The sequence below is a fragment of the Ochotona princeps genome, chromosome X, assembly GCF_030435755.1.
Source record: "Ochotona princeps isolate mOchPri1 chromosome X, mOchPri1.hap1, whole genome shotgun sequence".
Lineage (NCBI taxonomy): Eukaryota > Metazoa > Chordata > Mammalia > Lagomorpha > Ochotonidae > Ochotona > Ochotona princeps.
Genome location: NC_080865.1, coordinates 31563430 through 31576556, shown reverse-complemented (window position 1 = coordinate 31576556; position 13127 = coordinate 31563430). Strand labels below are relative to the sequence as shown.

The 13127-nt window shown below is 42.2% G+C and overlaps 1 protein-coding gene across 5 annotated transcripts in view; it reads left to right on the top strand.

Annotated features, from left to right (window-relative positions):
- The window catches only part of TAF1 (TATA-box binding protein associated factor 1), a 103306-nt gene that overhangs the window by 50812 nt on the left and 39367 nt on the right, over positions 1-13127 (top strand). For all 5 annotated transcript variants that reach the window (XM_058658677.1, XM_058658678.1, XM_058658675.1 and 2 more), the window contains exons 28-32: positions 226-403; positions 7379-7446; positions 7860-7982; positions 9219-9311; positions 9395-9479. In XM_058658677.1, the coding sequence (XP_058514660.1) occupies positions 226-403; positions 7379-7446; positions 7860-7982; positions 9219-9311; positions 9395-9479 (547 nt within the window). The remainder of the gene's footprint in view (positions 1-225; positions 404-7378; positions 7447-7859; positions 7983-9218; positions 9312-9394; positions 9480-13127) is intronic.

The following is a 13127-nucleotide window of genomic DNA, read 5'->3' as shown; positions in this document are numbered from 1 at the left end:
GTTCTGAGTCCAGATAGTGGGTAGTCATTTATAGACCAAGGTACCTGGAACTTCTAATTCTTTGGGTATAAGTTGTTTTGCTTTAACAGTTTAGCAGAGGGGGTAAAAGGACCTACTCAAAGATTCCATGGAGAGTAGATAGCCCAGTAGAGAAGTAAGATGAGAGAGTCTCCAGGAGTTGTCTAGTCTTTGCTCATGAGTAATTTTTAGCTTTTGTTTTCACAGACCTACCCTTTTCACACTCCAGTCAATGCCAAAGTTGTGAAGGATTACTACAAAATCATCACTCGACCAATGGACCTACAAACACTCCGTGAAAACGTACGCAAACGCCTCTACCCATCTAGGGAAGAATTCAGAGAGCATTTGGAGCTAATTGTGAAAAATAGTGCCACCTATAATGGTAAGAATCACCTCACCTGTTCCTTGACTGGGAAGATCAATAGCAAGATTGGTCTTGTCACTTACTGTCCTAAATTCAGAATAGATTGGACTGAATTTTAGGACTGTAATGTATGAGTTCATTTAGGGATATCAAATGAGTACATTTTCAGGCGTTTAATGTGAGAAATCCTCAAAAGTTTGGAATTAAGGGATAATGTGAAGTTTCCGTGACTTTTTGAAGCCCCCTTGTAAATGTTGCCTTTTTTTAAATTCCCACTGCTTAATATAGTCTCAGTTTGTCAGTTGAAATGAAAACAGCTGAATGAAGAGCAGTGATAGGAAGAAATGAGTTTAGGTAAATATCAGAGAGATATTTAGTGGGAGTACAACTTGTACAGAGTGTGTGAGTCTTTGGCTTGATCTATAGATTCATTAAAAAGGTTATTATGTATTCACTTTTCTTGAAAGCCAGAAAAGGGGCCCATCAAGATAGCTCAGTGGCTAAATCCTCACTTTGCAAGCACTGGGATCCCATATGGGCGCCAGTTCTAGTCCTGGCGGTTCCACTTCCCATCCAGCTTCCTGCTTGTGGCCTGGGAAAGCAGTCGAGGATGGCCCAAAGCCTTGGGACCCTGCACCCACATGGGAGACCTGAAAGAAGCTCCTGTCTTGGATTGGCTTAGCTGCAGCCTTTGTACCACTTGGGGAGTGAGTGAGTGAGTAGACATAAGATCTGTCTGTCTCTGCTTCTGTCTGTAAATCTGCCTTTCCAATAAAAATAAATAAATATTGAAAGCTAGAAAGGCAAAGAGGAAGAAATCAGAGTCTTAAAAATTTATTTTGAGGGCCCGGCACAATGGCCTACTGGCTAAATCCTTGTCTCTTGCATCCCGCCAGGATCCCATATGGGCGCTGGTTCATCTCCTGATGGCCCAACTTCCCTTCCAGCTCCCTGCTTGTGGCCTGGGAAAGTGCTGGAGGACTGCCCAAAGCCTTGGGACCCTTCACCTGTGTGGGAGAACCAGAGGAGGTTCCTGGCTCCTGTTTTCAGATCAACTTAGCTCTGGCCTTTGTGGCCACTTGGGAGTAAATCAGTGGATGGAAGATGTTTCACTCTTATCTCCCCTGTGTATATCTGCCTGAGAAAAACATTTTTTTAAAAAAAGATTTATTTATTTTTATTTGAAAGTCAGATATACAGAAAGGAGAGACAGGGAGGAGGATCTTCCGTCCGATGGTTCACTCCCCCAAGCGGCCGCAGTGGCTGGAGCTGAGCCAATCTGAAGCCAGGATCCTCTTCCAGGTCTCTCACATGGGTGCAAGGTCCCAAGGCTTTGGGCCGTCCTCAACTGCTTTCCCAGACCACAGGCTGGGAAGCGGGGCTGCCAGGATTAGAATCGGCGACCATAAGGGATCCTGGCGCGTTCAAGTCGAGACCCTTAACCACTACGCTATCATGCTGGGCCCCAAAAAAACACAAATTTTTAAGAAAATAAATTTTAAATGCAGACTGACAGAGAAAGGAAGAAAGAAAACTGGTAATCTTCATCTGCTGGTTCATTTCTCAAATGGCTATAAAAGCCGGCTGATCTAGGTTGAGTCCAGGAGCCTAGACCATTGTCTAGGTCTCTTACACGGGTGTTAGGGTTCCAGGCACTTGGACCATATTCAGCTTCTTTCGCAGGTGCATTAGCAGAGAACTGGATTGTGAGTAGAGTAGCTGAAACTCAGACTGACACCGTAGATATAGAATGCTAGTGTTATAATACGTGATCCCTTGTATCACAATGCTGCAGGTTATTTCTGGGTCTTTTTTTTAAAATTTTTATATATTTTATTGGAAAGAACAAAAATAATTCAGCTTCTGCTTATAAGGGATTAAGTTTTTCAGTTTTCAGTTGCCTTTTGAGCATAGAGTCATAAACCTGGGGATACAGAATACAAATGGAATATGAATCCTGGCTCTTCCACTTACTAACTGATTTATTGTGGATATATTGGTTAAGCCCTCATAGTCTCCTCAATTTTCTTATCTGTAAGCATGGTACCAGAGACAGAGCACCTAGATTTCAAAACCTTTCAGAAGAAAGCTGAACCCATTTATGTAGTCCCATCTGCAATGCCTGGTTCCCATAGCTGGTGTAGACTCTTAGCACATTGACCACTGTGTACTGAATATCCTGTGCCATTTCTGCATACTGCTTTATGGTCTTTGTCCTCTCTCTGTAATGCTTTTTCTTCCCTTCAGTGCTAAATTTCCACTCATACTTTCAGACTACTTCATGTTTTTTCATGGACTAACCAAATTACTCAACCATTTTTTTTTTTTAAAGATTTATTTTATTTTTATTACAAAGTCAGATATACTGAGAGGAGGAGAGACAGAGAGGAAGTGGAGCTGCCGGGATTAGAACCAGCAGCCATATGGGATCAAGGCGAGGACCTTAGCCACTAGGCCACGCTGCCGAGCCCCTACTCAACCATTTTTGTATCCTCTGTGCCTCCCCACCGCAAATAGTTAAATCAACTCTCTTAATTCTTGAGCACAGGCATAATTATTTATATAACTGACTATATCCTCCTAGAGGGAGTACATCTTGTTTGTTCCTATTTTCCCAGGGACTAGCAGAGTGACAGAAATATATGAGGTGTCTTCAAAAAGTTCATGATATGCATGATTTCAAAAATTTTGTAGCAAAACAAGCTTAGCACTGGGGCTAGCATAGTGGCACAGCAGATTAAGTTACCGGGTTATCACTGGTATCCAGTATCAGAATACAATTTCCAGTCCTGGCTATTCTTCTAATCCAGTTTCCTGCTAATATACCTGAGCTACCTGGCCATTGTGGTCATTTGGGGTGTGAACTAGTACATGCAAGATACCTTAATTGATGTTTCTCCCCGTGTCATTTGGCTTTTCAAATATATGCTGAAAATCTTTTCTATTTAATTTTTAGAGATTTATTTTTATTGGAAAGACAGATTTATACAGAAGGTGAGATGGAAAGATCTTCCATCCGCTGGTTCATTCCCCAAATGGCTGTAATGACCAGAGCTGAGCAGATTTAAGCCAGAGCCAGGAGCCTTTTCTGTGTCTCCCTTGTTGGTGCGGGGTCCCAAAGTCTTGGGCCCTCCTCTGTTTCCCAAGCCACAAGCGGGGAGCTGGATTGGAAGTGGAGCAGCTGACACACAAACTGAAACCTATATAAGAAGCTGGCGCTTGCAGGTGGAGAATTAGTCTGTTGAGCCACCATTCTAGCCCTATAAATCCTTTTTTTTTTTTTTTTAAGAAAATAGAGTTAGTGGGCCCGGCGGCGTGGCCTAGCGGCTAAAGTCCTCGCCTTCAACGCCCCGGGATCCCATATGGGCGCCGGTTCTAGTCCCGGCAGCTCCACTTCCCATCCAGCTCCCTGCTTGTGTCCTGGGAAAGCAGTAGAGGACGGCCCAGTGCATTGGGACACTGCATCCGCGTGGGAGACCTGGAAGAGGTTCCTGGTTCCCGGCATCGGATTGGCGCGTACCGGCCCGTTGCGGCTCACTTGGGGAATGAATCATCGGACGGAAGATCTTCCTCTCTGTCTCTCCTCCTCTTTCTGTATATCTGACTTTGTAATAAAAATAAATCTTTAAAAAAAAAAAAAAAAGAAAATAGAGTTAGTTTAAAAATACAAATTTTGAATTCCATTTTTCCTATGATTTTTTTTAAAGATTTATTTATTTTTATTGGAAAGTCAGATATACAGAGAGGAGGAGAGACAGAGAGGAAGATGTTCCGTTCGATGGTTCACTCCCCAAGTGGCCGGAACGGCTGGAGCTGAGCTGATCCAAAGCCAGGAGCTTCTTCTGGGTCTCCCACGCAGGTGCAAGGTCCCAAAGCTTTGGGCCATCCTCGATTGCTCTCTCAGGCCACAAGCAGGGAGCTGGATGGAAAGTGGAGCTGCCGGGATTAGAACCGGTGCCCAAATGGAATCCCAGCGTGCTCAGGATGAGGACTTGAACCGCTGCGCCATCGTGCCTGGCCCCCTATGATGTTTTTAAAGTACACTCATGGGACTGATATTGTGGCACAGCAGTTTAACCCACCACCTACAATGCAGGTATCCCATATAGGTGCCAAATCGAGTCTCAGCTGCTTCATTTTCAGTCCATCTCCTCATTTTCAGTCCATCTGCTTAATGGGGAAAGCAGTAAAGGATATCCCAAGTACTTGGATCCCTGCTACCCATAAGGAAGATCCAAGTAAAATTCCCTACTCCTTGCATCCACCTGGTCCAGCCTCAAATGTTGTGGGCATTTGGGGAGTGAACCAGCAGATGGGAAAAGTCTGTCTTTTCCTCTCTCCGTCACTGTGCTTTTCAAATAAATAATTTTAAAGACCATATCCTTGTGCAAAGGAAAGTTTTTGTAAGGCCACCTGTTATACAGATTGGAAGAATCATTTTTTGAAAATCGAATTTGGGGGAGGATAGGAGAGGTAAGAATTGACTTTGAAGATATATGGAATTTGGGATCCCGATGTGTGATGAAGGTGAAAATGTTATTAAAAGGTAGAAATTTTAGAAATTCCAACTTTGATTTCCTGTTTAAACAGCTTCATTAAATGTAATTCCAGGGGGAGGAGGAGGCAGATGTTTTTGTATAGTAGTTAAGGCATCACTTGAGACACCTGTGGCCCATGTTGGAGTGCCTGGTATCAAATTCCATCTCTGCTTCCAAACCAACTTTCTTCTGATGTATACAATGGAAGGCAGCAGGTGAACACTCAAGTTCTGTTGTCTATACTACCCATGTGCAGGTCTAAATAGGATTTCTGGCTTCAGCCTGGTTCAGGCACAGCTGTTTGTGGGCATTTGGGTAGTGAACCAGAAAACTGAAGTCTCTATGTTTCTCTCTCTCTCTCCCTTTCCATATATATGTACACACACACACTTTTCTATTGTGAATTTAAATAAAAACAAATAAACTTAATATGTAGTAGATAGGGCAGTCTTTTCATATAGTGCTTGAAATTCCACTTAAGACACAGTGTTTCATATTCTATTTGTACTAATACCTTAAAAAACTTTGAAAATTTGAAAATTTTTAGGCTTACATAGAAATAGAAGAGAAAATAACAATGAACCCAGTTATTCAGTTCAACAATTTGTCAATCCATATTCAGTCGTTTAGTCCAGATTTTGTGTCATTTCATCCACAGATACTTGAAATACTTATACTGTTGTCTTCCAGGGATTTTTAAATTTTATTTTTATTTATTTGTAAAGCAAAGTGAGGCAGATGGAGATTGAGAGATAGAGATTTTCCATCTGATGATTGACTCCCTAAATGACTGTAAAAGCCAGTGCTGAGCAAAGCTAAATAAAGCCAAGAGTCTGTAACTCCATCCAGATCTCTCATACGGGTAACAAGATTCCAAGCACTTGGCCATTTTCTGCTTCCTTCCCTGGCGCATTAGTAGGGAGCTGCATTGGAAGTGAAATGTTCAGGGCTCAAACTGATAACCATATGAAATGCTAGTGTTACATTCTCAGCCCCAACCATGGTTTTATTTTCAAGTTATTTTATTTGATTAAACAAAATGATTTTATGTGGCAGGAATTCTGACTTATTTTTCTTCATGTTCAGGTTGTTGAACTTGTCATTGATAGTTGAATGCTTTTGAATGACTGATTATGGATACTGAATTAAATAATTAGTACTCACAAATAAGGCTAAGGTGAAGGCTCTGGGGAACACCAAAGCAAAAGGATAGATAGGATATAACCTAGAAAAAGATAGTGCAGGCAAGTAGTTGGAGTTGCTGGCTAGTAAAATTCTTTTGATGTTGAGTGAGGCATTTATCCACATCCTATATCAGAGTACCTGGATTGTATGTCTTACTTCTGACTTCAACTTCCTGCTAATGGGGACTCAGGAAGGCAGCAGTGATACCTCAAGTAGTTGGGTACCACCCACTGATTTCACTTTCTAGATGTCAAAATAGCCAGGACTGGGCCAGGCCGAAGCCAGGAGCCTAGAACTCAGTCCCAGTCCCCCATGCGGGAAGCAGAAATTTGAAGTATTTTGAGCCTTTACTTGCTACCTTCTAGGATCTACATTAGCAAAAAGCTGAATTAGAAGCAGAATAGCCTTTGTTACAAAAGAATCTCATGCGTTAAACAGTTGCCTTAATTTTCCTAAAAGTCTTTATAAGAATCTCAGAAAATCTTTAATTTTCTGATCAGTCTCTTAGTCTCTACGTATGCTGCCATAACGTATGCTTATTATAAGTGATAGTTAAGATATTTTTAAAAGAATTATTTAATTTTTTTAGGCAGATTTATAGAGAGAAGGAAATACAGAGAGGAAGATCTTCCTCCACTGATTGACTTCCCAAGCAGCCACAATGGCCAGAGCTGAGCCCATCCAAAGCCAGGAGCCAGGAGCTTCTTCCGCATCTCCCACGCGGGTGCAGCATCCCAAGGCCATAAGCAGGAAGCTGGATGAGCAGTGGAACAGCCAGGGCATGAACCGGTGCCCATATGGGATCCCAGGCATGCAAGGCAGGATTGAACAATTGAGGGCATTGCTCTGGGCCCAAGATATGTTTTCCAAAGATTTTAAAAATATTTATTTATTTATTTATTTGAAAGGCATACAAACACATACATACATATACACAGAGAGACAGAGCAAGCACCCATCTGGTGATTCACTTTCCAAATGCCCACAACAGCTAGAGATGGGCCAGGCCAAAGTCAAGAAGCTGGAACTCAATCCGTTTCCCATGGCAAGGAGCCAAGCAGGTAGCTGGATTGGAAGCTGAGTTATCTAGGACTTCAACCAGTCACTCTGATATGGGATGCAGGTGTCCTGGACATGCAGTAACTTAAGCATTGTATTAAACAGCCTCTTCAAACGGGTTCTTAAGTCAATGGACTAAAAGGATAGCAAGGTATTGGCAGTTACCATTTTTTTCATTCTTAAAGGTGCCATTTCTTATTGCTCCTCTTAGGGCCAAAGCACTCATTGACCCAGATATCTCAGTCCATGCTGGATCTCTGTGATGAGAAACTCAAAGAGGTAAGATATTTTACAATGAAAGAAAGGTGGTGGAACTTTAAGTTGCAGGGAGGTGATGGGTACTAATCAGTTGTAATGCTCAGAATTTCATCAGTAATTTTCAGTAACAAAAGTAGTGTGATATTAAAACCTAAGTTGATGAAAATGTTTTTGTTAAGGCCTAAGCTGTTGATACCTAGGGATGTATATTCTGTTGTACAAGAACAGAATGTAGAGAACCTAAGGAAGTTGTTGACACATTCCTTTTGATCATTTTAACTGGATTATAATTTGTCTGGGCCCTAGAATAACAGGCAATTCAGAGTTAAAGTTTTTGGGGAAGGGTAATAGCCACTGAGCAGAACCTTAATTTATCCTTTTCTATTGTGATCACACTTCAGGGAAACCCATGTTTTTGCTTTCTTTCATTTCAGAAAGAAGACAAATTAGCTCGCTTAGAGAAAGCTATCAATCCCTTGCTGGATGATGATGATCAAGTGGCGTTTTCCTTCATTCTGGACAACATTGTCACACAGAAAATGATGGCAGTTCCAGATGTAAGTGGTCTGTGATAAATATTGTGAACAGAGTGATGTGGGGAAAGGACAAGGTTTGGCCTGGCGTGGTAGCCTAGTGGCTAACGTCCTTACCTCATACTCGCTGAGTCCCATATGGGCTCCAATTTGTATCCCAGTGACCCCACTTCCCATCCAGCTCCCTGCTTGTGGCCAGGGAAAGGAGTGGAGGACAACTGAAAACCTTGGGACCCTGCACTTGTGTGGGAGACCCGGAAGAAGCTCCTGGCTTCTGACCTCAGACTTGGCTCAGCTCCAGCCATAGAGGCCACTTGGGGAGTAAATCATCGAACGGAACGTCTTCCTCTCTGTCTTCTCCTCTTTGTATATCTGACTTTGCAATAAAAAAATAAATGTAAAAAAAAAGGACAAGATTTGCATGCCCGTGCATGTTGCAGAGTCTTAACAGTAGTGTATGTCAGTTAAAACTACTGTATAATTTTAACTTCCAACCTTTTTATTTGTGAGTGCATTATCATTCAAAGAAACCCAGGTTTTGGGTGGCATCATGGCTTATGGGTTAAGCCACTACTTGCAATGCCAGCGTCCAACATGAGTCTTGCTTCAAATTCCAGCTGCTCTATTTCAGCCTCACTCCCTGCTAATGTTCCTGGGAAAGTGCTACAGGATGGCCCGAATACCTGGGTCCTAGCTTCAGCCTGACCCAAACCTTTGTTGTGGCCATTTAGGGTAATGAACCATTGTTTGGAAGATTTGTGTGTTCTATCTCTAACTCTGCCTTTCAAATATATTTTTAAGGAAAAAAAAGACCACTGGAATAGCTTTGGGGAGATTTGTTTGAGAAACTGAGTATTTGCTACTTTGATGAGCTGGGGTTTTTTTTTTTCGGTTTTTTTTTTTTTCTTTGTTGTTGTTATTGTTGTTTTGATGATCCTCCTCAGAAACTCTGAACTGAGTTGTGTTTTATATTGGAGAGGCATGTATTCTATCTACATAACGATGTAAATGCTTCTGGATATAACTGGAGAATAAAAAATTTAACTGGGAGTATAAATTAGGGCTTCTTACCCTGTCAGGACATGGGAATACTAAAGTCCTATGAACTCCTTAAATATCACAAAGTTTCATACTACTATATGTTTTGCTGGGAAAGGAGTCCATAGCTTTTGTCAGGAATGTTTGTGACCTAAAGAAAGCTAAGAATCCTTGGTATGAAAAATGCTTTCCATGTAATTTCTCCTGCTTTCTTTTTGCTAGTCTTGGCCATTTCATCACCCAGTTAATAAGAAGTTTGTTCCAGATTACTACAAAGTGATTGTAAACCCAATGGATCTCGAAACTATTCGTAAAGTGAGTGATTTCGTCTTATAAATGCTTTTTTGTAATTAAGTACTTTGTACATATATCTGAATGCCTAATTCTTTTTATCACAGAATATCTCCAAACACAAGTACCAGAGTCGGGAGAGCTTTCTAGACGACGTAAACCTTATTCTGGCAAATAGTGTTAAGTATAATGGTGGGTGCTTCTCTTTTTTTTACTCTTCTATTAATCTTTCCATCCTTTATCCATCTTACTTGATTAGCATTTTTAATGTTAAAGTGCACAAAGCAGCATTGAGCAGTTATAGCTGACTTGAATCACTCAAGTGATTTTTTTTTAGAAAACTTGTATTTTTGGTGTGTATTCCGTAACATTTGCAATTATATTTTTAGTGATGAAAGCTCCATATAATTGCTTTTGAAATTTTAGCACAAAAATGAGATGTGAATAAAAAGAAAATGGTTAATTAACTTTAAGCCAACACTGATTTTCCAGATGTGAAAATGCTCTTCTGCCCTTTCTAATAAAAATAAATAAATCTAAAAAAAGAAATCACATGATATGTTTAAGAAACACGTTGACATTGCAGTTAGGATGGCCTGTTGGTGAGTGGCTAAACAGAGAGAATTAATCAGTGGGAAAAAAAGAAAACAAAGGAGGAGCTAATGGCATTTAGAGTACTTAGCATACTGAGATCTTACCTGAGAGTTCACATGATTGTGTGACTCCTGTAATGTTTGTTTCTGAATGTGAATTTTCATATACTTGCACAGAGATAGTCAGGGAGACAGAGATTGTCCACCTCTGATTTACCCCCCAAAATTTCTAGAATATGAGGCAATCACCAGGAGCCCAGAACTCCATCTGAGTCTCCCACATGGGTGATGACCCCACACACCTGAACTTCTTAGGATGCCTTGGCAGGAACTGTATGCGAAATGTGGTACCCAAGATTACAGCTGCACAATCTGATAAGGGATGTAGGAATCCCAAGTAGCATCTTAACTAACTGTGCCACAATGCTTAACCTTTCCTGTAAAGCAACTTAAGAAGTGTAACTGTGAATTTGTCAGGTTAAAAGAGCCATAACTGTATGGAGGAGAAGGAAGGGACAATCAAAGACAGGAGAAAATGAGCATTTTGAGCAGAGAACAGAATGTTCTTTATCATGGAGGAGTAAAGAAACAGGATAAATTCAGGTAATTATATGAGAAGTCTTTTAGAACTTCATGGAAAATACGTATTGTTGAGAAAGTATACATAGATTTTAAAATTTTTGCACTAAATACATATGTGCATATATATATTAAAATTTTTTTGCACTAAATTTATCTTTAATTCCAATTTCCACGAACTCTTCAAATTACCCTTTTATTTTATTAGATCATATGTATTCACTGAGGGAAGCTGTAGAGGATCAATCTTCTGTGATTGTTTCTTCTGGATTGGGTTAATGATGTACTTTTGGGTGGGTATTGTGGCATTGCTAGCTAAGCCACTGCCTTTAGTGCAGGCATTTCATATGTGAGCTGGCTCAAGTACCAGCTGCACCACTTCTGATCAACTTCTCTGTTTAACAACTGGGAAGGCAGCAGGAATTGGCCTAAGTGCTTGGGTCCCTGCACCCACATGTGAGACTCAGAAAAACCTCCTGGCTCCTGGATTTGGCCTTGCCCACCATGGCCGTTGTGACCATTTTGCGAATGAACAAGCAAATGGAGAACCCTTCTTTCTTTGTGTGTGTGTGTGCGCGCGTGCGCGTGCGTATGTGTGTGTGTGTAACTCTGCATTTCACATAAACAAATCTAAAAAAGAATCTTCTTTACCCTTATTCATTTATTACTAATTGGAAATTAGAGAGCAGGAATGTTCTCATCAGGCTAATTATTTCTTTGGTACTGTTGTCTGAAAATAGCAGAAGCTAATCATTTAGAGTTGGGTAGTAAGTATTGGTAAGAGGCAGGCATTTGGCTTAATGATGCTGTTCTATGCCTATATCCCATATCAGAATGCCTGGGTTTGAGTCCTGGCTCTTTTTTTTTTTTTAAGATTTATTTATTTTTTTATTGGAAAGGCGGATATACAGAGAGGAAAGGGAGGAAGATCTTCCGTCCGATGGTTCACTCCCTATCTGGCCACAGCAGCTGGAGCTGAGCCAATCCGAAGCCAGGAGCCTCCTCCAGGTCTCCCATGCGGGTGCAGGGTTCCAAAGTCTTGGGCCCTCCTCGACTGAAAATGGGAAGCGGGGCCGCCAGGATTAGAACCGGCACCCATATTGGATCCCGGGCGTTCAAGGCTAGGACTTTAACCACTACGCTATCACGCCTGGCCCAAGTCCTGGCTGTTTTGTTAATTCAAGCTTCCTGTTCTTGTTTACTCTGGGAGGCAGCAGATGATGGCTTAAGTATTTGGGTCCCTGCCATCCATGTTAATGACCTGGATTGAATTCCTGTCTCCCAGCTTTGGGCCCAGTCCTGTCTGTTGAAGACATTTGGGGAGTAGATTAGTAGAAGAAATTTCGTCTATCTGCCTCTCAGACAATAATTAAATATTGATAGGCTTATAGAGTTTTTAAAAGACTGCATATTGCAAGTAAGAAGCAAAAAAATGTTGGAGATGGTGTTGTGGCACAGTGGGGCTACTATGCCTATGAGTACTGGTTCAAATCTCAGCTGCACTACCACTTTCTATCCAGCTCCCTGCTAATATGCCTGGGAAAGCAGCACAGGATGACCCAAGCCCTTAGCCCCCTGCACCCACAAGGAAGACCCAGATGGAGTTCCAGATTTCTGGCTTTAGCATGGCTGAGTCCTGGTCATTGTAGCCATTTGGGAAGCAATCAGTGGATGGAAGACTGTGTGTGTGTGTGTGTGTGTGTGTGTGTGTGTGTGTGTGTAACATTGCTTCCTCAAATAGATTTTTTTTTAATAGATTTATCTATTTTTTATTACAAAGTCAGATTATACAGAGAGGAGGAGAGACAGAGAGGAAGATCTTCCGTCCGATGATTCACTCCCCAAGTGACCACAACGGGCCGGTGCTGTGCCGATCCAGAGCCAGGAGCCAGGAACTTCCTCCAGGTCTCCCACACGGGTGCAGGATCCCAAAGCACTGGACTGTCCTCTCCTGCTTTCCCAGGCCACAAGCAGGGAGCTGGATGGGAAGTGGAGCTGCCGGGATTAGAACTGGCGCCCATATGGGATCCCAGTGAGTTCAAGGCGAGGACTTTAGCCACTAGGCCGTGGCGCCGGGCTCCAAATAGATAAATCTTTTTTTTTTTCTTTTTTAAAGATTTTATTATTATTGGAAAGCTGGATATACACAGAGGAGGAGAGACAGAGAGGAAGATCTTCCATCCGATGTTTCACTCCCCAAGTGAGCCGCAACGGGCCGATGCGCGCCAATCCGAAGCCGGGAACCAGGAACCTCTTCCGGGTTTCCCACGTGGGTGCAGGGTCCCAAAGCTTTGGACCGTCCTCGACTGCTTTCCCAGGCCACAAGCAGGGAGCTGGATGGGAAGTGGAGCTGCCGGGATCAGAACCGGCGCCCATATGGGATCCTGGTGCGTTCAAGGCGAGGACTTTAGCCGCTAGGCCACGCCGCCGGGCCCTAGATAAATCTTTAAAAGAAAGTTTTAACCAAAGACTGCTGGGCCTAGTGAAAGTTGACTTAAAACAGAACGTGGAGGCTATAGTGTGGTATAGCTGGTTAAACCGCCTTCTGTAATGCCAGAGTCCATGTGGGCTCCTATTAGTTCCCAGCTGCTCCACTTCCAATCCAGCTCCCTGCTGTCATGCCTGGAAAATGCAGTGGAAGATGACCAGATTCCTTGGGCTCCTATTA